This window comes from Elaeis guineensis, chromosome 9 (assembly GCF_000442705.2).
Source record: "Elaeis guineensis isolate ETL-2024a chromosome 9, EG11, whole genome shotgun sequence".
In the NCBI taxonomy this organism is placed as follows: Eukaryota; Viridiplantae; Streptophyta; class Magnoliopsida; order Arecales; family Arecaceae; genus Elaeis; species Elaeis guineensis.
The window spans coordinates 87,292,687-87,315,623 of NC_026001.2; the positions used below are offsets into that span (position 1 = coordinate 87,292,687).

Genomic DNA, 22,937 nt, shown 5'->3' on the forward strand with positions numbered 1-22,937 from the left:
AAAATACTATAGAGGCATGATTGGATCATTATTATATTTAACTGCAAGTAGGCCTGATATCATGTTTAGTGTTTGTTTATGTGCTAGATATCAATCTAATCCTAAAGAATCTCATTTGAATGCTGTTAAAAGAATCCTTAGATACTTAAATGGTACTCAAACTTTAGGGTTATGGTACTCTAAGGACTCACAAATAGATTTATTAGGATTTTCTGATGCTGACTTTGCTGGATGTAAACTAGATAGAAAAAGCACAAGTGGAACTTGTCAATTTCTTGGAGTTAACCTAATCTCATGGTTTAGCAAGAAACAAAATTCGGTAGCACTGTCTACGGCTGAGGCGAATACATTGCAGCCGAAAGTTGTTGTGCTCAAATCTTGTGGATTAAGCAACAACTCGAAGACTTTGGAATTAAACTTAATGAAACACCAATAAGATGTGACAACACAAGTGCCATAAATCTATCTAAAAATCCTATTCAACACTCAAGATCCAAACATATTGAAATAAGACATCACTTCATAAGAGAACATGTTCAAAACAAAAATATAATTCTTGAATATGTTTGCACCGAAAATCAATTAGCTGATATCTTTACAAAGGCCCTTAGTGAGGATAGATTCTGTGAAATTAGGAAAATCTAGGAATTCTTGATCCATTTGCCTGAATTATTTCTCAAATTCCAATGATTTATGGTCAAAATCTCCTAAGACCTCAATTTCCAACACCTTTCTTGGTCCCAAAAGCTCAAGTTTTTCATTCTAAAAACTCATCTTAGAGCTAAACTCCTTCTCCCAAAATTCAAATTTTTCTGGAATTTATTCACATTTTTTCTGATTTCTGAACTTCATGAGTCGACCCCCATGAGTCGACTCAATGGCAAACTTGTGATTCCCAGCAACTTCCAACGGGCTGAAGGGTTTATATGTTGAATTACTGTTCGTGAGCCGACCCTCACGCTCGTCTTTCTCTTCGGAAATCCATTCTCCCTTCTCCCATTTGCTCCATTTCCTAGGCTTGAGCTAGTGGAACTCCTCCCGCCTCCTCTCCACCGCAAATAGCTACTCGGGAAAGGTTCTTTTGTGACCTCTTCCCTTGTTCTTCACGGTTGGAGCGTGCCCTAGCACTCCACCGTCCCTCTCAAATCCACTCATTCTCTCCTCCAAAACCTCAAATCACTCTCTTATAATCCTTCCTCCACTCCTTCACTTGCTCCTCAAGTCTCCTCGCCTGCTATTGAAGAAGGTATGGCACCAAAAATGAAACTTCCCCAAAGGAGAAAGTCTGTCCGGGAACTTGAAGAAAGTGTCAGAAGGAAAAGACAAGCGGCACAGTCCACCTCTGCTCCCATTCCAGATTCAGTTCAAGGTCCTTCACAGTCTTCTCAAACTCCCAGTAAGAACCCTCTCTCAGATAGAAAAGTAGAAACCGGGAAAAACATTGACTTCCGGTTCTTTGAAAGTGAGGGATTTTCTTTAGCAAGTAAGATCAAAACTCAGGGATGGAGCTTTTACTGTTTACTCAAAGAAGTTACCTTTGTTGACCTTGTTAGGGAGTTTTATCAGAATCTTATTTATGGAAATGGGTCTGTAACTTCAACTGTGAAAGGGATTGATATCTGTCTGGATCCTGTCATTTTAGGGGAGATTTTACACTTACCTAGTGAAGGTTATGCATACATGGAACTCCCCGTGAAAGAAGAAGGTATAAGTGTTATATTTGGAGGAACCTACCAAGGGAATTTGAATAAACTAGAGGCCAAGATTTTACCTATAGAAATGAGAATCTTACATCAAATGGTCACAAAACTTTTCTTCCCTAGGAGTGGTAGGCACGATCTTCTGTCAGGCAGGGACATATGCATTATGTTTCACATTATCACAGAAACCCCCCTAAACCTCCCAGCACTTATGATAGAGGCCATGAGAGAGACTCTGAACAGATCTAAGGCACATTTGCCTTATGGTATGGCCCTGACTAGAGTTTTCAGGAGGTTTGGAGTTAGTTGTGAGGGGAGGCTCCCACCAAACTGTCTCATGTTGATACCTTCAACCTACACACCTTGCATCGAATGGGGTTCACAAAAAGTGGTGGTGGTTGGATAAGGGGAGCTGAGGAAAGAACAGAAGAAAGAGCAGAAGAGAGAGCAGAAGAAAGAGCTGAGGATACAGCAGAAGTCAGAGCTGAAGAAGAAGAAGGTCCATCATCTCCTGTTCATGACTTCAGGGCAGCTTCACCAGATATACAGTTCTTTCCAGATCCAGAGGCTGGCCCTTCTGAGTTTACCAGGATACCCACACCTGTGCATCAGCCAGAGAGCAGAGCACCTCCGCCAGAGTTCACACTGTCCGATTATCAGATTGAGCGGATTGCACAGCGTATGGTCTCTTTGATGTCGAGTCAGATGAGCAGTACTTCATTTGTACCAGGGGCTACTTCTACTGATCAGACTTTGACTCCCCACATCTCCACAGTATATCAGATGATGGCAGATCAGTCCATGAGGATTCAGCAGCTTGAGGACACTGTTCTGAGATTGACTGGCAGAGTTCTCGAGTTACAGGGGCAGGTCTTCGATTTGGCACACCCTCAGCCTCAGGAGTCTTCGATTGAGGTCACTGATCTCACTGCAGAGGCCGGCAGACTCAGAGGAGCTCTTGAGGGCGGTTATGAGTTGCTGAGGAAGGAGATCAGAGGATCAAGTGAGCAAGCTACTACTCAGTTCACTGCACTTCTCCAGGCTGTCTTCAGGGCACTGACTGTACTTGACTCCATCAGACTTACCCTTTCAGTTCAGTCCCTAGCTTCTCAGCGTTCTCAGCCACCCAGTTCCTCCCGTTCGCCTGCTCGTGCCAGTTCTTCCTCTCGTGCCAGAGGCAGACGGGGTCGAGGACGCATCTCAGATCCAGATCCATCTGATCCTTATCACATTTCTGATGATTCTGATCATTGATCATTTTTAGATCCTAGGTCTTAGTGTTTAGTCCTCTCTAGGATCTGTATTTTTGGGGCCATGTATTGACATGAGCTAGTTGACTTTGTATGTTACTTTTTATGTTACAATCTATGTACTGAAACAATTATGGCTTTACTTATGGAATGATGATTATCTTACTTTGGTTATATATTCTCTTTTGTGAAATATTGTCTTTTCTTTATGGTATTATCATTTTATGATTGCTGTTAATAGTTGCTTCATTAAGGGGGAGCAAACCCTACAAGAAGAGAAATTAAAGAATGCTTCAGAAAAAGGACTTAACCTTGTTTGATGATGTCAAAAAGGGGGAGAAATTAAACACAAAGAAAGCAAACACTACAAATTATGAGAAATTAATACATTGACAATTTTAAGTACAAATGCTAAATATACTGCAAATAAGTACCTTTTAAAATTACTCATACTCTGATTTGCTGTAAACCTTTGAACATGCTTTGATAGGCTTTCAAATTTCAAACCCACTCTGATATATTGAATACATTACTCTAATACTTTGACATTTTTTTACTACTCCGATACATTACTCAATTTTACTCTGATACATTGAAAAACTGTTTTTATTACTCTGATACTTTGCAAAATTTTTCTCTGATACATTGTAAAATTGTTTTCCCTACACTGATACATTGCAGGATTTTCATTTCTCTTGCTCTGATACATATTAAACTTAAATGATCTAATACTCTTTCCAAATCAACTATTCAATATGTTTTGGCACACATGACTAGTTTTGAGAATTGAGAAAATTTTTCAAAATACAGTTTGCTCTGATAATAAAATCAAATTTTCTGCTCTAACACCAAGACAATAATCCAATGAGCATATCTTCCAATCTTTAAGCAAATGGGCAAACTACTTTTGCATATAACCATTTGTTTCACATGCCAAAAGAATCATACTCTTTTCAAGCATATGCACCTAAAATGCAATCTTTTGAAATTCATGATTCATACAAATGCTTTTGTTTAAATGTTTTGTCATCATCAAAAATGGGGAGATTGTTGCTCCTAGATTGATTTTGATGACTACAAAACAGTTGGAAGGGATACAAATAATTTTTATGTGAAAAAGACCTTATGCTCTATAGGGGCAAAATCGTAATTTCATCAAAACTCTGATTTGATAGTATCATCGTGTAGAACAAATGATATGTAATCTATTGGTGAAAGTTTCATGGTTTTTGGACTTATATTTTTGGAGTTATGAAGGTTTGAAGTTCATGAGTCGACTCATGAGTCAACTCATGAAACTATGAGCTGATTGGCATGCAAAGATTAGCCATGGCACGCTGGTTTTCTGGCTTGGCACGACCTGTGAGTCGACTCATGAGTCGACCCACAAGGCATGAGTCGACTCATGAGTCGACCTCTGTTGTTTTGGGCCAAGAAAATCCAGAAACCCAATCTCTGGACTTTGCAACAGAGGTCGACTCATGAGTCGACCCCTGAGGCATGAGTCGACTCATGAGTCGACTCATATGACGGGATTTGCCTGTAACGGCTAGTTTTTGGCCAGATTTGGTTGCTTTTAATACTCACTTTTTGTGCTCTAACGGCTCTTTTTCTGCCTAGTTTGTTTTCCCTTGTCTCTTAAGGCTATAAAGGTTTCAAAAGGTGGAAAACAAAAAGAAGGGAGATCCAAATATCCAAGAGGCATTCAAGTGATTTGAAAAGAGAAAATCAAGAGCATTCAAGAGGGCATTTCAAGTGCATTCAAGAGAGAGTTTCTCAAGCCAACTTCTCAACCTCATTTAAGAGCTCATTCACAGCCTTCAAGAAGCCTTCAATCAAGCTCACCAACTCCTCAAGCATTTGCTTCATCTCTCATCCACTTTGAGAAAATCCAAGAAGGGCTTCTTCATTTGAGTAAAGCGTATTTATTGTTATATTCGCTCACTTAAGGAGCTATTCTTGTACTTAATTTGTGCTCTAAACTGAGTTTATCTTGTGAGCAATTGTTTTTGTTTTGGAGGGTTTCCAAAACAAGGAAAGGTTGATCCGAACCTGAAATCGGAGTGTATTGGGTCGGCTTGTACCCGGGAAACAAGTGGACTAGCTTGGGATAGCTAGTGTCGGAGTTTCCGACGGTTGTATTCGGGTTGAATACAAAGTATAGTGGATTGGAATTCCCAAGTAGGAGCTTGGGGAGTGGATGTAGGTGCAAGGTTGGCACCGAACCACTATAAATCATTGTGTTTGTGGCATGCTTTATTGTTTCTCTTTAATTCTCCATTATATCCTTGCATTCTTGTTTTAAGTAATTAATCTCAAACCAAAGTCTCTCTCTTCATTCATCAAGTTTTTGATATATAATTTTTACAAGTACTTAGTTAAGCCTAAAATCTTTAAAACCCAATTCACCCCCTCTCTTGGGTTGCATAGCTGGGCAACAATTTTAACATAAAATATTATAATTTTAATCTAAGACATCATAAAATTATCAAAAATTATAAATTTTAAGATATTTTATTTTTTAGATATCATAATATTAATCTAAAATATCATAATTTTAATTTAAAATATCATAATATTATCATAAAATTATCAAAAAATATAAATTATGAGGTATTTTATTTTTTAGATGTTATAATATTAATCTAAAATATCATAATTTTAATTTAAAATATCATAATATTATCAAAATTATCTTTGTGAGGTATTTTATTTATAGGATACCATAATTTTAACATATAATATCATAATTTTGATTTAGGATGTCACGAAATTATCAAAAATATCAATTTTGAGATATTTTACCTTCTAGATGTCATAATATTAATCTTGAATGTCATAATTTTAGAATATCATAATATTATCATAAAATTATTAAAAAAATATTAATTTTAAGATATTTTATCTTTTGGATGTTATAATATTAATTTAGAATATCATAATTTTGATTTAGAATGTCATAATATTGTCAAAACTATCTTTATGAGGTATTTTACTTATAAGATGTTATAATTTTAATATTAAATATCATAATTTTGATTTAAAATTTCATAAAATTATCAAAAAATATTAATTTTAACATGTTTTACCTTCTACATGTCATAATATTTATCTAAAATATTATAATTTTGATCTAGAATATCATAATATTATCATAAAATTATTAAAAATATAAATTTTAAAGTATTTTATTTTTTAAATATCATAATATTAATATAAAATATCATAATTTTGATCTAGAATATCATAATATTATCAAAACTATCTTTGAAAGATATTTTACCCATAAGTTATCATAATTTTAATAAAAATATTATTATTTTAATCCAAGATATCATAGAATTGATAAAAAATATCAATTTTTAGATTTTTACTTATAGAATGTTATAATTTTGATCTAAGATGTCATAATATTCTCAAAATTATCTTTAAGATATATTCTACTTATAGGATATTATAATATTAATATAGAATGTAATAATTTTAATTTAGAATATCATAAAATTATCAAAAAATATCAATTTTGAGATATTTTATCTTCTGAATGTCATAATAGTAATCTAAAATATCATAATTTTAATCTAAGATGTCATAATATTATCAAAATTATCTTTAAAAGATATTTTATTTATAGAATATCATAATTTTAATATAAAATATCATAATTTTGATCTAGGATGTCATAAAATTATCAAAAAATATCAATTTTAAGGTATTTTATCTTTTAGATATCATAATTGTAACATAAAATATCATAATTTTGATCTAGAATATCATAAAATAGTTAAAAACTATCAATTTTGAGATATTTTATATTCTGAATATCATAATATTAACTTAAAATATTATAATTTTGACTTAGGATGCCATAATATTATCAAAATTATTTTTGAAAAATATTTTATCTATAGAATATTATAATTTTATATGAAATATCATAATTTTAATTTAAAATATTATAAAATTATTAAAAAATATAAGTTTTGAGATATTTTATATATAGGATGGCATAATATTAACTTAGAATATCATAATTTTAATATAGGATATCATAATTTTGTTAAAACTATCTTTATGAGGTATTTTATCTATAGGATGTTATAATTTTAATATAAAATATTATAATTTTGATCTAAAATATCAAAAAATTATCAAAAAAATAATTTTAAGATATTTTATATTTAAATATTATAATATTAATTTAAAATATCATAATTTTGATCTAAGATATCATAATATCATCAAAACTATTTTTGAGAGACATCTTATCTATAGCATGTCATAATTTTAACATAGAACGTCATAATTTTGACACAAAATATCATAAAAATATCAAAATATATGTTTAAAAAGTATTTTACCTACTGGATGTCATAATATTAATCTATAATATCATAATTTTGATCTGAAATATTATAATATTATAAAACTATCTTCAGAATATGTTTTACCTATAGGATGTCATAATTTTAACTTATAATATCATAATATGAACCTATAATGTCATAATTTTGATTTTGGATGTCATAATATTATTAAAAATTATCCTAGATAGAAATAATGACATCCTAACTTATTATATAATTTTTTAAAAAAATTTATATGACATGCTATATTCAGAACTAAAAAAAAAACTCCATTTGAGTTTAGAGCTGCTGTAATAAAAAAACTACAAAAAAGTTATAATAAAGGATCTACAAATGATATTTTGCTTCTTGATGGTTGGAACATGTTACTTGGATGGATAATATTATCTAGATGTTAGCCAACAGCCTCAAACGCGCAATTATGTAAACTTGGGACACCTAAACGCGAGGCAAAAGCTCAATAAAATGAGGAAGAAGAGAGAGAAGAGCAATATTCGTAACGTCCATTTAGATTTCAAAATAATAAGCACACTTCGTTTTAGAGGGAAAAAAGCATTTTGGTCATGTTTAATTTGAAAATCAAAGTATAACGTGCATTAAATGTATTTGACAATAGAACAACGTACTGCCTCCATTTTCTTTAAGCCTTCAAATATTCGATTTGATGCGAAGCTATGTCTATCATATTATACCATGAGAGCACTATACGAATAATACGGTGCGCTCTACGTCAAATTTTCTATACCGCAGGTGGTGTACAAAGGATTTCATTGTAAGGTATTCATATAATGGATGTTGAAAGAAGAAGCAAGAAAAAAGAGTTCTTTACCGCACTAATATAATTTAAATTTTTTTTACCAATTTAATACAGATATCAACTTATTTATGCAAATGATGCAAAATCTATAAAATGCCATTTCAAATGGTATTTTTCTCGAAAAAATATCATTTGAAATGGTATTTTTTCGATCCCACTCACCATCCACCTGGACATCTGCCACAAAAAAAAATATCATTGAAAATGACGTTTCTAAAAACACCATTCAAAATAGTATTTTCCTATTCAAAATGGCGTTTCTATAAAAACGCCATTTTAGATGATGTTTCTATAAAACACCAGTCAACATGACATTTCTTTTTTTTTTTTCATTTGATATGTTTTATTTATAGTTTTTAAATCAATTTTTTTGGATGGGTATATTTTCTTATTATTATTTATATTTTTTTGTATGTGATATTATATTTTAAACTAATTTAAATAGTTCTTTTAACATGATATTTTCTTTTTCAACTTTTTTTTGAGACACATTTGAAGATCATGACAAACCGTATAACATCCTAACACTTGAAATTAAACAAGCAAAATATCTAAAACTCTGATAAAAATAATAATTAATAATATAAAATATAACAAAAATATATAGTTTACAAAAAAAATTTTATAGTACTACAAATCAAAAAAATACTAAGTCCCACAAGAATGTTGTGGTGCCCATGGCCGCTTGGACCTTCTCAAGAAGGTCCTCAACGGTCGCTCTTACTCCTGTATCACATGTGATGGCTTTCTTCTATATCAGTAGACATCTCTTGAGAATGCATATCAAGAATAATAGGTCCTGTTGAAGCATCTACGAGCTGAGTGACGCTCTCAACCTCCTCATCTGGATTCAATGATGGATCTGTAATAAAAAGATCAGACCACTCAGATGAAGAGTCATGATGCCAACTCGGATCCGATGCTGTCATCTGGGACATGTAGGAAAATGAAGGCTCTAGCATCTGTGGATCAAAAAGTGGTGGCATATGTTCAAATGATGCTTTTAAGATAATTTTTTTTTCTTACCTTAACCTTTGATCCATGATATATTTTATTTATATTTTTTTAAACCAATTTTTTTGGATGCATGATATATTTTCTTATTATTATTTATACTTTTTTGATGCATGATATTATTTTTTAAACTAATTTAGATAGCTCTTTTAACGTGACATTTTTTTTCTCAACTTTTTTTCGAGACATGTGAAAATCATGATAAACCATATAGTATCCTAACACTTGAATTAAATAAGCAAAATATCTAAAACTCCGATAGAAACAATAATGAATAATATAAGATTGAACAAAAGTATACAATTTATAAAAAAATCCCACAGCACTACAAATCTAAAAAATATTAAGTCCTATAAGGGCATTGTGATGCTCATGGCCGCTTGGACCTTCTCACGAATAGGGGGTGGAGGGGGAGGGGGCAGCCAGCAGGGGGCACAGGGGGCAACCTCCTCCCCCAACGGGAGGAGGCGCGCTGGGGGCTGTCGGATGGGGGGAGGAGGCAGCCGGGGAGGAAGAGGGGAAGAGGGAGAGAGAAAGAATAGGGGCGAGGGGGGAAGAAGAGGGAGAGGGGGAAGAAGAGGCGGCGGCTTACTAGCACGGGGAGGTTGATTGTCGGAGAAAAAAGATCGAGGGTCATCGGAGAAGAAGCTCAATGAACCAGGATTTTTTTTTTATATATAAAAATAAAAATATCATTTTGAATGACATTTTCACAAAAAAATATCATTTTGAATGCATTTTATAAAAACATCATTTTGAATGACGTTTCTAGAAACGCCATTCAAAATAGTATTTCTAGAAATGTCATTCAAAATAGCATTTTAGAAACACCATTTTTAATGATATTTTTTAATTTTTATTTTTGATGGCAGGTGTCCAGGTGGATGCTGAGTGGGATCGAAAAGATATCATTTCAAATGATATATTTTTAAAAAAATATTATTTAAAATAATATTTTATAGATTTTATATTATTTATGTAAATAAATTGATATTTATATTAAATTGATAAAAAAAATTTTAAATTGTATTAGCACGGTAAAGGATTGGAAGGGAAAAAAGTTTGAACCGGCGAATTTTATATGAAAACGTGCACAGTTGACTCCAAAACTTGACCACTCCCTTCTTCCGTTTCTTTCCTCGATAGACTGCCGTTAAACACTAGAACACACCGGTGTCTCCGACTGTCCGTAGAGGTCGGAGGTCGGCATGAGCGGGGGTAGCCGCAGAACCGCCCGGAACCGGGTGAAGACCTCGCCGGCGGACCTCGACGCCGACGAATCCCTTTGGAATCGGGGACCGATCCATGGGACTCGAAAGCAGAGGAGCCGTGACCACGGCCCCATCCGGTTGATGGATGTTAACGTCAAAACCCTTCTAGGACTAGGATTTGGATTCCTAGCCCTTCTGTTCGTTGCGTTCTTAGTGTACAATTACCACAGGGGATCCAAGGAAGATGATGCGGTTGAGAAGTTGATGAGGACTGTCACGCCCTTGCCAGCTCCTAAGATGATGGATCTTCCCCAGGTGAAGCGATTTTTAGCAAATTCAGAACCAAAAAAAGTCTTTTTTTGGTCGAAATTCCTGGTTTTTGGCAGGAAGGTGATCTTTTTTTTTTTCGTTCCATATGTGTTAAATTGGTACAGTTTCAAGGAGAGCACAAGGAGAGCTTGTATTGGGGAACCTACCGACCCCATTTGTACCTTGGAATTCGCGCCAGGTACTAAATTCGGTGATGATTTGATTGCTTTCGTGTAGTTTGATATGTTTCTAGATTTATATAAACTATTCAAATATTTTCTTCCATTGTTTCATACAGATTGAAAACCAAGGAGATGTAGTTTGGTTTAAACGGAAGATGCAACTTTGTTGATAAAATTAAATAGATTTTCCTTAAATTGTTTATGCCATTACAGGAGACCGTTTATGGTGAATCATGTATTTCTTGGCTGGAGGGATTTTTCAGTTTAGGCACATTCCTCCCTGTAGATGCAGCTGTTTCCTGAAATTATGTCTATAATTGTGATCTCAAAGATCTTTTACGGGTTTTCTTCAGGACATGTTGTAGGATACATGGTCTAGCGAAACGTTGGTTTTTATTATATATGATTCATAATTTGTTAATGTCTTTTGCAGAACACCGAGGTCAATTATTGCGGGATTGATGTGGATTGGCATAAAGAATGGACAGTATTTTCTCCGTCATGCTTGCCAAGATTCCGATGAACTTAGCACATATGGATGGACAGATCACAATGGTCGGGACTATGGCCGTCAAGTGTTGGTCGATCATGGTATGTCTATAACAACTAGTTTCTTGAAAGAGAAAGACAAAGGCAGTGGTTATGGAGGGGACTGGGCTGTTAGACTGGATGTGCAGAATAAGGAGTAAGTTCTAGCTTTCCATCATCTATCCTAACAATTAAATGAAATTAACTGGAGTATAGGCTTTATTCTAAAGATGCTATTACTGTGGCAGCATGGTATGATTTCAGTTGCTGAAACTGATTCAAGAGTAGAAAACTTTGCTGATCTATGCTTTAGTTTAAACTAGTCAAGGAACATCTATTTGGTGTTATATCTGAGAACATTTATATATGAACATTTCTTATTTTACATAGTCAGTATTATATGAATCTCTTATATTAAAATTCTATATGATGCCTAGGATGATAACCTGTAATGTTATAGACGATTTTGTGGTTTGCACAGCCTTACAGCTTTCTATGATTCACATGTAATGTAGGAACATAGCTTCTGAAATATTGTGTAGTAGGAGGTTTATATGTAGTTTAATTTTGCAACTAAGAGTATCATTTTTTATTTTGTCCAAGTGGAGTGGCTCAAGATAAAGGTTGTTTTGGTCTTTTGACTTAGTCTAATAGATGCATCAGAAAAATCTACACTACATGACAAAAGGACTAGATATCTTAAATTAGGTTTCACTCTTCCAATATCAGTACAGGGTTGTGGCACTACTTTAAAAGGGAAATTGGTTTGCTATGAGCTGACTTAAACTGGCGCTTCCCTCCACAATTTCTCAAGCACACATATACTGGTTATGATACAGTTAACCATGTCCATCAGTGTTCTATTTTTCTTTCACCTCCATTGGATTGAGGAGTATAAGAGGCAGTAAATTCATTAGTAACTCCATGAGTCTGGCAAAATACAGCTTCCTCCTTCGATGTATGTTCTGCTTCTTCATATGATCTATGACTTTTAATTTTCTTCTATTGATGATTTCCAGATTCAGCCTTATAGATTTGAAATTTATTTAGAAATTAGAACCTCATCTTTTGTCTTCAGTAGGTAGATATACCTATAGATTGAGTAGTCATTGGAGGTTAAAAATATCTATTTCCTCCTCTAGAAATTTTAACGAATTACAATAATCAGTATAAACTAGTTTGAAGATTTTGAAATTTCAATCTATTGATTGAAATGTCTTCTTACATCATTTTGCTTCAACTTAGATTTCACATTTTTCTTTATCATTAAATGCAGTGTTTTGAATTAAGTTTAGGTTCATCATGTTTCCATTGAGTTATACTTCACATTACCCTAGTAGACTAGGAGATTCCACATTGAGAAAACATAATTTTCATTGATTAAGGGGCAGTTACATCAGGTTTTGTACAGAGCTTTTGAAAAATAGCCCTTTTTTACAAAAATTGCACCATCAATAATCAACTTTGATTCAAAAGTAAAGTAATGATGAATAACCTTGTTGAATTAAGGGAGACCCACTAATGAAATTTCTGCAATGACACATGATGGTCACATAGGGTCAAGGCCTTCCTGGATGTTAGCTTTAAATCCATGACTGATGCACAATACACAAGTGGTAGCATTATTGTCCATCATTACGGCTCTTCCACTTGAGACATGATAAGTGCCAAACTACATGCGATTGGAACATGCGTGCATATTTGCTTTGCTATCAATGCACAATCATTTTCTTGTAAGGATATGTTACCTAGTTTCAAGGGGCGAAGAGAACTGGGCTTAAAGTGGTTGAAGTGGAATGGATCCTGAATTCACCATTTTTTCTTGAGGACCAAGGTTGGGCTTTTTGGATAAGCAATCCTGCCCCATATGGCTGGTCCTCCCACACATGAAGCAGCAACGAGCCAACGACCACTAGATCCTTTTTTCTTTTTCTTTTTGTTGTTAGAGTTGTTAAGTTGTTTCTTCTATTCTTCTTAGGGATTGTTCCTTTTTCTTTGAGTCAGATTTTCTAGGGCATTTTGGTTTTGCCCTTTAATCTTAAACTGATAACTTACAATATGTTGTAATTTAGCATATAGCTTCAAGAGAGTTCACATTGGGTATGATTTAGATTTTTAGCACATTCAACTCATGAATCAGGTAAGTTATTTATTAGAGCTGCAAGTTGATATGGTTTATCCGAGAGTGTAACTTGTTAAAATCTGAAGCTTTAAATCTCTGTACCATGAAGTCCATATTTTTGTTTTAAGGTGTCTAATAATGTTTTTGCACTTTTAGTACCACTATAGATATCATAAAACCTATTGGAAATGCACATGTACTCTATGGTGACAAAGTGACAATGGTGTCTATTTCTTGTGTGGATCTAGTTTGGATGAAATAAGGATGAAGACAAGGCAGAATGCTGCAGTGGTTTGATAGATGGTTTTGTTGGGTAGTACTGCATGCTTTTGACCATCGAATTTTTTTCTTGTGGATTCACTGATGGTTGAAATCAATCCAAGAGCAGTCAACAATATCTCATTTGATTTTGCCACCTTCTAAAATTATTGCCATCAAATTTTTCAAGCTTAAGGTGCAATATGCAAAAGACAGAAGGAATAGATTCTGTAATACAATTGAATATGCATAGATATTACAATGATATAAAAATAGTAGAAATTGACAGATTGCACAAAATAAGAATCTTTCACAACTATGATCTCATATATTCTCTCTAATATAGTGTGATAGCAAGCAAAAATATAAACTATCAGTGGACTAATCTATTTTGGAAATGGGAATCAAGTTTATCAATCAACTTCTAGATATTCACACTTAGATTTTTAGTTGGAATCAGAAGAGGATGAGCTAGGGATGGAGTCTCTTCTTGAACATTATGTGTCGGGAGCACCAAATATAAGTCAAGATGGAAAACATGTAATATTAGGCAATATGATGTGAGTAGTGGTATGGAACATCATTAGGTTGCTTGCAAGGATTTAGGTCTGGGTGGGACGTCTTATGAGACACCGATATAGGATAATATCTCATGTGTCGGGACATGACCGTTCCACCATCGTCCCTGCATCCCGATCTGGACGTCTTGGGACATCCCCTATCCCAAGTGTTGGAATGAGGTAAGATTGCGGCACATCTCATTCCATGGGAAAATCGGGACAGCCCATCCTACAGATTTAAAACCTTGTTGTTTGTACTCACATGTTGAGCTTTCTTGAAAAAGAGATTCACAAGGAATTAGTAACAAAGTTTACTAGAAAAAAACACCTCCAACAGAAAGAATTCATATTAACTTTACGAAAAAGCCTTGAAAAAGTTGTTCCGACAAAGTGAAACCAAAAGTCAAACAAAATGCAGCTTAGATTAGTGATGATTGAACTTGTGTGGTGAAGATGATTAATGACAAGCAATTACAAGGTTTTACATCCCAATGGGATGGGAGGCATCCCAGCTGTGCCGTCCCATTGTTGCGAGAAAATGGGACTGGGATGGGTTTGGGATTTTGAAACCCATCCACGCAGAGAGAGAAAAGAAAGAGGAAAGAAGGAAAGGAAGGAAAGATAAAAAAAGAGGAAAAAGCGAAAAGAAATAAGAAGAAAAATGAAAATAAAGAAGGGAGAAGAAAAGGAAAGAAAGGAAGGTGGAAGAAAAGAAAGAAAAGAAGAAAAGAAAGAAAAGAAGAAAAAAAGAAAAGAAAGAGAGAAAATAAGGGGAGAGAGGTGGAGGATATCTATCCGAATGCATGACTAAGACTGTTGCCAGGATGGGATGGGATAGGGGGGAAGTCCCATTCCATGGAGAAACTGAAACACCTCAATTACTCGAGACTTAAAACTTTGATTATATAAATTCCCTTAGAGTCTATTGCATAAATTAGATGTGGATAGATTAGGCCTAAAAGAAATGCATCTTGGATCTATGATAATAGAAATGGAATTTCCATTCAACAATTAAATGGATGACTAATTTGCTAGATTTCCAATGGACTATCAAATCTTTTGAAGATAATAAAACATATATAAATGTTTGGCTAAGAAGAATTTTGTAGAGTGCATAAATGATAGAGGTGGCAATTTTAGCTGACCCATCGGGTATCTGACCCGATCTGACTTGACCTGAATGGGGCAAGTTTTATCCGACCTGATTAGAATTTGGATCGGTATGGGTTCTAAAAAAAATATCCGAAGTGGATTTGGATCAAGTACGGATAATGGTATGCCATGCCCAAACCCATATAGCCTTGATCTATATCTCCCTTTCAAAATTATAATTATTTTATAATGTTTACATCAAGGATTGCCGACTCGGAATTAGATTCCGTGTTGGCCGACCGGTGTTACAAGACTACGAGTTGGTACGCTTCGCATCGGATCGTACCAGATTCAAACTAATACAGAAATGGGGGATAAACTGGGGAGGAAAAGAGAGAGATAGAGAGAGTGACGGAGGGAGAGGAAGGGAAGGAATGGGTGATCGGCAGAGATGCTTGTGGTGGCCATTGGAGGGTCGCAGAGGCCGTCGGAGGACGAGACTCCTGGTCTTCACGGTCCTTCGTGAGAGGCTGAGAAGAGAGAGATAGAGAGAGGAAAGGGAGGGGAGGGGAGGGAAGGAAAGGAAGGGGCGGCGAGGAGGCCTCCAGAGAGCCGTCGGGGGGTTTGGGCCATTTGGCGGCCACAGTTGCCACCCGACGGCCCTCCGGAGGCCACCCCGCCTCCTTCCCCTCCTCTCCCCTTCCCTTTCTTACCCCCTCTCTCTATCTCTATCTTTTCTCAGTTTCTCGTGGAGGACCGTGGAGATTCGGAGTCTCAGAGGCCCTTCGATAGCCTCGATGGGGGACCACTGGCCTTCCCCTCTCCTTCCTCTCTCTCTCTTTTCCTCTCTTTCCTTCTTTCTCACTTCATTTTCGTTGGCATTCCAAATCCAACGATCGAACCACACTGATTATCCACTGGTATAGTTTGGCACTTTCTGAACCAGTCGGTTTGAGCCGGTTCGGCAAACTATAGTTTACATGATAAGTTCCTTACTCGATCCGATCCAATTTGATCGGCCCCTCTTATCTACCCATCCCAACCAGACTCACACCTTTACTTGACCCGATTTGAGGTGGGTATGGGGCAGGTATAGGTATGGGGTTTTTAATTGCTGGGCGGATATCGATATTGGCTAACCCAACCCATACCTGACCCATTATCATCCTTAATAAGTGATAGCTGTTGCAATGGGCCGATTTGGTATTGAGTCAATGTCCTATATCTTGTCTGTATGGTCCTGATCCTAATTTGAGATGACTTGTTAGCGATTCGGGATTGGTTGAGGCTAGCCTATTTAAGGTCCATACCTACTTAATTTTTGGATCTTTTTCTAATTTTACTGCATAGGCATGAGTCCCACAAATTTTGATTGTTTATTTTAGGCTGTTTTGCTCTATTTTGACTGCATTCTAGACATTGACAAGAATTATTTATTTTTTTAATCCTAAACTTAGGTAGGTTACCACTTTACCTAACTAAAGCATATAGAGGCATACAGTAGAATACCCAATAGCTCATACATCTTATGTTTAAAAGTTATTATGTATTTAGTTATACTATAATTTCTAGCTAAAGGCCTTTGACTCTATGGATCAAGAACCCTTTAACCTGACTTGACACACTAGTGGATCTGGATCAGCATTTGACTTGTACCTGACCCGCAAACCTAATAGAAAGTTAGATGAGTCAGCTTTGGTTTTAGTTAGGTCAGATGAAAAGGTTTAGGTCTAAGTTGCTAACCCTAGATAGTGATAAAGCCATCATATTTTAGCAGTCTTTTCTTGAGATTGCACCATAGCATAGCCTACATGTCATGATTGCATCTAGTTTAATCTTGTGAAGGTTATCATGAGCTTTTATAATGATAGAAGTATCTATTGTAATAGGCTAGGGAATTTATATGGTATGTTTTGCAAAACATGGGGAATAAAATGTATTTACGTATCCAAGGGAATAGAATAAGATAATATCTACAATAGAACTCTAGATTCAAATGTCTTCTTTAACTTCAAATTTTCCAATAGTTGTGAGGACCTGTTTGGGCCCATGTTTAGTTCCACAATGCTTGTGCATTAGGGAGATCTAGGGTACTTATATTGGGTCAAAGAACTCAAATAATACCTTTTGGCTAGCCATTTTATGTGAGGCCCAAATGATATCGGAGTGGACTCAGCTATGGCCCATGTGGACTAGGAGATAGTATAGTATTGGGTTCTTTTTGAATTGATTGCAGGCTGATTTTGGTATTTGTGATTTGATTTGATTGGATGTGGACCCTTAGCTTAGTAAGGATGTTATGGCTTAAACGGGGGAATATATGAGGACTTGTGTGGGCATGTGTTTAGTCCCATGGGTTGTGCACTAGGAAGATCTTGAGTACTTATACAAGACCAAGAAACTTAAATAATATCTTCTAGCTAGTCTTTTTGGGTGAAGTCCAGAGTTGTTACAATAGTTGTCCTTTGTCACCCATGCATTAATCTATATTTTACATATTTTTAAAAAAATTGAGATCTAGTAACTTGGATCCATTTTTTCAACGGAATTGATTGTTTTGCTATGCTGAACCAAAGAAAGGTTTGAAGTTTTCTAATGTAAAAATGGTTGGAGTTTTTCATGTTCATGCTCTCAATCATTTTGGAATATTTGACCCTTCTATCTAATGATTGGAAAATTCTGTCATAGTTTGCTTTATTCTGGAGTATTATGATGAGCCTTCTATCTAATGATTGGAAAATGCTGTCATAGACATAGTTTGCTTTTTTCTGGAGTATTATGATGACATGTTTGCTTTTTCTGGAATACACATGTTTCTTTAGAAAACAATGAAGAGTAATATGAAAGTCCATATTGAATTTGTCCATAGGTTGATTGTGATCATTTGAAGGCTTTTTTTTTTTTTCCTTTGATGCTTATATCCTACTGTCCTTGCATATCATTATTACTGCATAAACTTAATACTGTCTTGTTTCTTGCATGGATCTTTGATATTGTCCATTTGATCTATCAAAAGGTCAATGTTAGATGAGAGCACTGTACATCTTTTTTTCTACATCGGCGATGAAGAAGGAAACTTGCTAGGCGTGCGTAGGCAGGAATTTGGATCTCATGATGCTACTCTCTTGGCATTTGGGTCACACAAGGATGTTGGCGGTTGGGAAGTCCATTTAGAATCACAAGTATGGATTTTCAGTTTCAATAATAAAAAATTCCTTCGTGATTTTAATCTCATGGTCTCTTAAAATACTGTCCAAGAGCCCCCCTTTTTTCTGAGTAAAAGGAGAGTGGTGGTTAGCCCAACTACTCACCTGAGTCCAAGAGGCCCTGTTTTCGATTATTTAGTGCAGTTCCATCTTCTGCAACTAGCTCAAATCTAGCATTTGGTTGATGTAATGTGATATCCAATGTGTAATTGCATGCTACTTATCTGGTGCCTTGTGCAACACCTCATACCATGGCCAAAATGATTGTAGGTTGAACTATAGTAATGCACAAGGGAGAATTGTCCTATGACAACAATAAAATTAGTTTGGAGTATTGGAATATCTTGTGATGATATAAGTATAATTATATCACACAAATTAACAATATAGATGATGATGCTATATTAATCTTTATATCATATTTTAATATAATCATAATAAGCTTATTAAAATAATATATATGCTTAATATTTATAATATTATAATATCATAATATCTTTATGCTCTAATTGTTATAGTATTAATACTAATATATATTAATATTAGGGTATGCTAGTGTACTCCACAAATTCCACACAACGTTTGAATGATTGATGCTAATTGTTCTTCAAAAAAGGGGTTATTAGTGGGAATTGTGACTCGCTATTGATCTGTAAATATGTAATATATTAACATGTGAATATTATTTAAATTGGTAGTAATTTTGTTCCAAATATATCCAAATTGGCATCCCTCATACACATCTTGGCAAAGTGATTTTTCTGTATATTTCAGACGTATGCATTAGACAACCCAATGATTGAGTTGTAGTTGAAAAATACTGAAATTACAGTCCTACATGGTACCATCTATGCAAGTTTCTTGATTACAGGAAACCAAATGAGCTGTAAATCTCCTCGTATCTTTTTGGATGTGAAAGTTATACATTAAATGACTATGTTAGTACAGAATGCATTGCTAATCATTGAAAAAATTAGGAGACTACGTTGATAGTTTTGTGATTGCCTTATCTTTTGGATTTGGATATTGTTGAAATTTCAACGAATACATAGGCTTTCTTGCATTTTATTTCATTATCATAAGTCTAACATATTTTGGTTTGTGGGTTCATGATAGTCATATTGGTGTCCTTTTATCTTTAGCTAACACAAAAGAAGTCAGAATGCTTGGAGAAGACAGTCTAGATAGATGATACAATTTGAGGAAAACTAGACAACTGATTTGGGATCTCTAACAAGAACATATTTTGTAAAATTTCTTCTAAGTTGATTATCTTATACTAATGAGGCTTAAAATGCTAGCATAGCATGTGACACATTGTTTTTCAGAAATAGCAATATGACATAAGATGGCTTATTCTGTATTACATCGTATGGGCTAGTTTGGTCTGTACCATACGATAGCTGATTGGTATCCTAAAATATGTCTCAGAATGGGTCACTATCACTAAGGGTTGGCTGAACCCGTATCATGACTTGTGCCTGTCAATTACCAGCTCAGAAAGTATGGTAGTGTGCCTTATCAGGACACGGTACTTGGGACCGTGCTGGTCAAGTCCCTTGATAGACCTTCCTATTTAGTTTTGGGAGAGGGAGGAGAAGCCCTAGAGATCCTAAGAAACTTTGGTGGTGGTGTAGAACAGTGATGGGGATGGGTTTCTGGGAGCGGAGGGGGCAGAGAAGATGGGTCAATGGCATCATCGTCATTGTTGGAGCCTTGGAAGGGAAGATGAGGGATGCCAAAGAGCTTTTTCTTTCTGTGGAGGGGGGGTGGGTGAGGGGGAGGAGAAGGGGATAGCGGAAACCCTAGGAGGGAGAATTGGAATTGGATTTGAGATAAGGGAGGAGGAAGGAGATTTATATTAAATATTTGTCGGACCTCAAATCGCCTGACCATTCAAACTGGTCAGTATCCTGTAATCGGGCAGAATCAATCAGTTTGAAGAACCTGCCCTGAATTGGAGACCCGAACCATTTGGCTCCTTGCCAGGTTGGTACGGTACTGGGCGCACCCGATTTGGGATTGTCCAGCTAACCGTGCTATGACCTTTGTTGTTTAGCATTTTTTCTTTGCCAAATATGATCCTTTAAAGTTTCATGCTGTAGTATTGTAATAATGTTGCTATATCAGTTCCACTAGTTGGTATAATTTAAACCAAATGAGATTCCTACCAGAAAATTCTAGTAGTTATTTCCTAGTGTGAGTTCTTGCAAAACCATGATCAACGATTTGACCATAGTGTTGGTCAATGCAAACACCTTCCTTTTGCATAGTGTTCTTTTTGCATAGTGTTGGTCAAGGTTTTAAATCCTGTGGGATGGAGGTGTCCCAATATCTCCATAGAATGGGATACTCCGCTATCCCATCCTGTCCCGATAGCCGTCTCGGTCATGTCTTCCGGTAGATATCCTTCATCTCTCTCCCTTCTTTTTTTTCTTCTTTCATTTTTTCTTTCCTTTCTTCTTTTCTTTCTTTTTCTTTTACCTTCATTTCTTTTCCTTTTTCTTTCTTTTGTCATCCCTTTCTTCCTTTCTTTCTTTCCTTTTCCTCCTTCTTTCTCTTTCTTTTCTTCCTTCTTTCCTTCCATTCTTTTTTTCCCATTCCATTCTTTCTTTCGTTTTTCTTCTTCTTCTTCTTTTCTTTCACCTTTTTCTTTTTTCATCTTCTTTTCTTTCTTTCCTCTTTCTTTTTCTTTCCCTACATGAATGGGTTTCGGAGTCTCAACCCCATGCCGGTCCCGTTTTCTCACAGAAACGGGATAGGATGGTTGGGACGTCCCCCGTCCCGCCTGGACGTAAAGCCTTGGTTTTGGTATCAGAACTATCAAAACTCCAAAGTGCTTTCCTGTATCATTTCCTTGTCCATTATGTAGTGCTACAACATACAAACCTCTGGGAATTTCTTTTTTAAGTGTTTGTTACTGGATGCTGTTACTGGATCTTACTGGATGATGTTTCCATCATGATTTCAAATTTACCTCTAACTTATGCATAAGAATGTGATTCTACTTTTCTGTGTTGGTGATTTCAGAATGTATGCCTCATACTTTCCTTGTCTATTTTTATCATGTGTTATTTTGTCATTTTGGGTTTAGACTTTAGAGAACTGATTCTTGAATTCTTCCTGCCTTTTGCAGGAGCATCTCGACATGCACTTTTCTGGGTACAAAACTCTTCACATGCACAATTTAACTGAGCTGGTTCAGGCGACTCTTGCCGTCAATGTATGTTCACATTATTCTGGCAGTTTTGCTTGAGATATGGCTGTATAGTGTCTTGTCTGTCTCGACCATTTTATTTTTTAACACTATATGTATATGGTTGAAGTTTGACTCTAGACTTGCAATTTATATTGTTGTTGTTTTGTGGCTCATAATCCAGGCAAGGAGAACGGGAATCTTCAGCTGCCAGATACATTAGAAGATTCTTCAAATATAATTGTTTATCAGGTGCTAGAACGATACTGATCATGTGCCCTAGGTCACTTTGCTTTCTGTTATTCCCAAAGCTCTTTGATGAAAAGACAGGCATTGGATGTTCTTGCCAATATTGGTTTGTCAAGGCATATTATATCATATTCAAGAAAAGTGTAGCTATATTCTTAATATAGAATTCAAATTTCACACTTTAATGTAGTTTTCATTCTTTTAATCAATATCCATTTCTTATTCTATAACATTATGATCAATGCAACACAAATAGGGTGTCTGTGTGATTGTTGCCTTAATTTACAGAATTTTTTTTTTTTGGTTTTTACTCAAGTTCTATCTTGGGGATTCTAATTTTTGCTTTCTCTTGCAATCATCCACCAGATTTCTGGGAGGCTTCGAGCCAAAATGGATATAGCTTTTGTATCTGGAACTCATGTACAGACTTCAAGAGTTGAAGAACGCGTCAAATCCCTTACAGGTGTTTTGAGATACTTTTTCTGGACTATTTAGGCAAATAAAAAAAATTATAGATGTCTAAAATATTAATTACTGTTACAATTGGTTCTTTGTAGGATGAAGACTTCAGCTAGATCTTCATCTTAGTCCTGTATTGCAGATGTTTGTTTCATAATGAAAATTGTGATTTGTTTGAAGCAACATTACCTCATGTATGCATTTCCTTTAGTGCCTCTTCAATAGTTGTGCTAGACTGCCAGCATTGCATGTCACACAGGGATTGCTTAATTTTTTTTTTTCCTTTTACCTTCATAATGGATTTTAGACTTTTCTTCAAAGTTCAAACACAACATTATCATATATGAGAGTCAATCTTTCAAAATACCAGCCCTCTGGAACTTGAGTGATGTGATCAGGTTTTTGGAGAATTGACTC

At 35.3% G+C, this 22,937-nt stretch overlaps 1 protein-coding gene across 1 annotated transcript in view; it reads left to right on the plus strand.

Moving 5' to 3' along the window:
- Positions 1-10,268: 10,268 nt before the first annotated feature.
- LOC105051156 (mannosyl-oligosaccharide glucosidase GCS1) overlaps positions 10,269-22,937 on the plus strand; it is a 55,133-nt gene continuing 42,464 nt past the window's right edge. Inside the window, exons 1-7 of the mRNA XM_073243097.1 lie at positions 10,269-10,674; positions 10,794-10,867; positions 11,284-11,535; positions 18,427-18,592; positions 21,753-21,843; positions 21,997-22,064; positions 22,428-22,524. Coding sequence (XP_073099198.1) covers positions 10,357-10,674; positions 10,794-10,867; positions 11,284-11,535; positions 18,427-18,592; positions 21,753-21,843; positions 21,997-22,064; positions 22,428-22,524 — 1,066 coding nt within the window. The 5' untranslated portion in view covers positions 10,269-10,356. The remainder of the gene's footprint in view (positions 10,675-10,793; positions 10,868-11,283; positions 11,536-18,426; positions 18,593-21,752; positions 21,844-21,996; positions 22,065-22,427; positions 22,525-22,937) is intronic.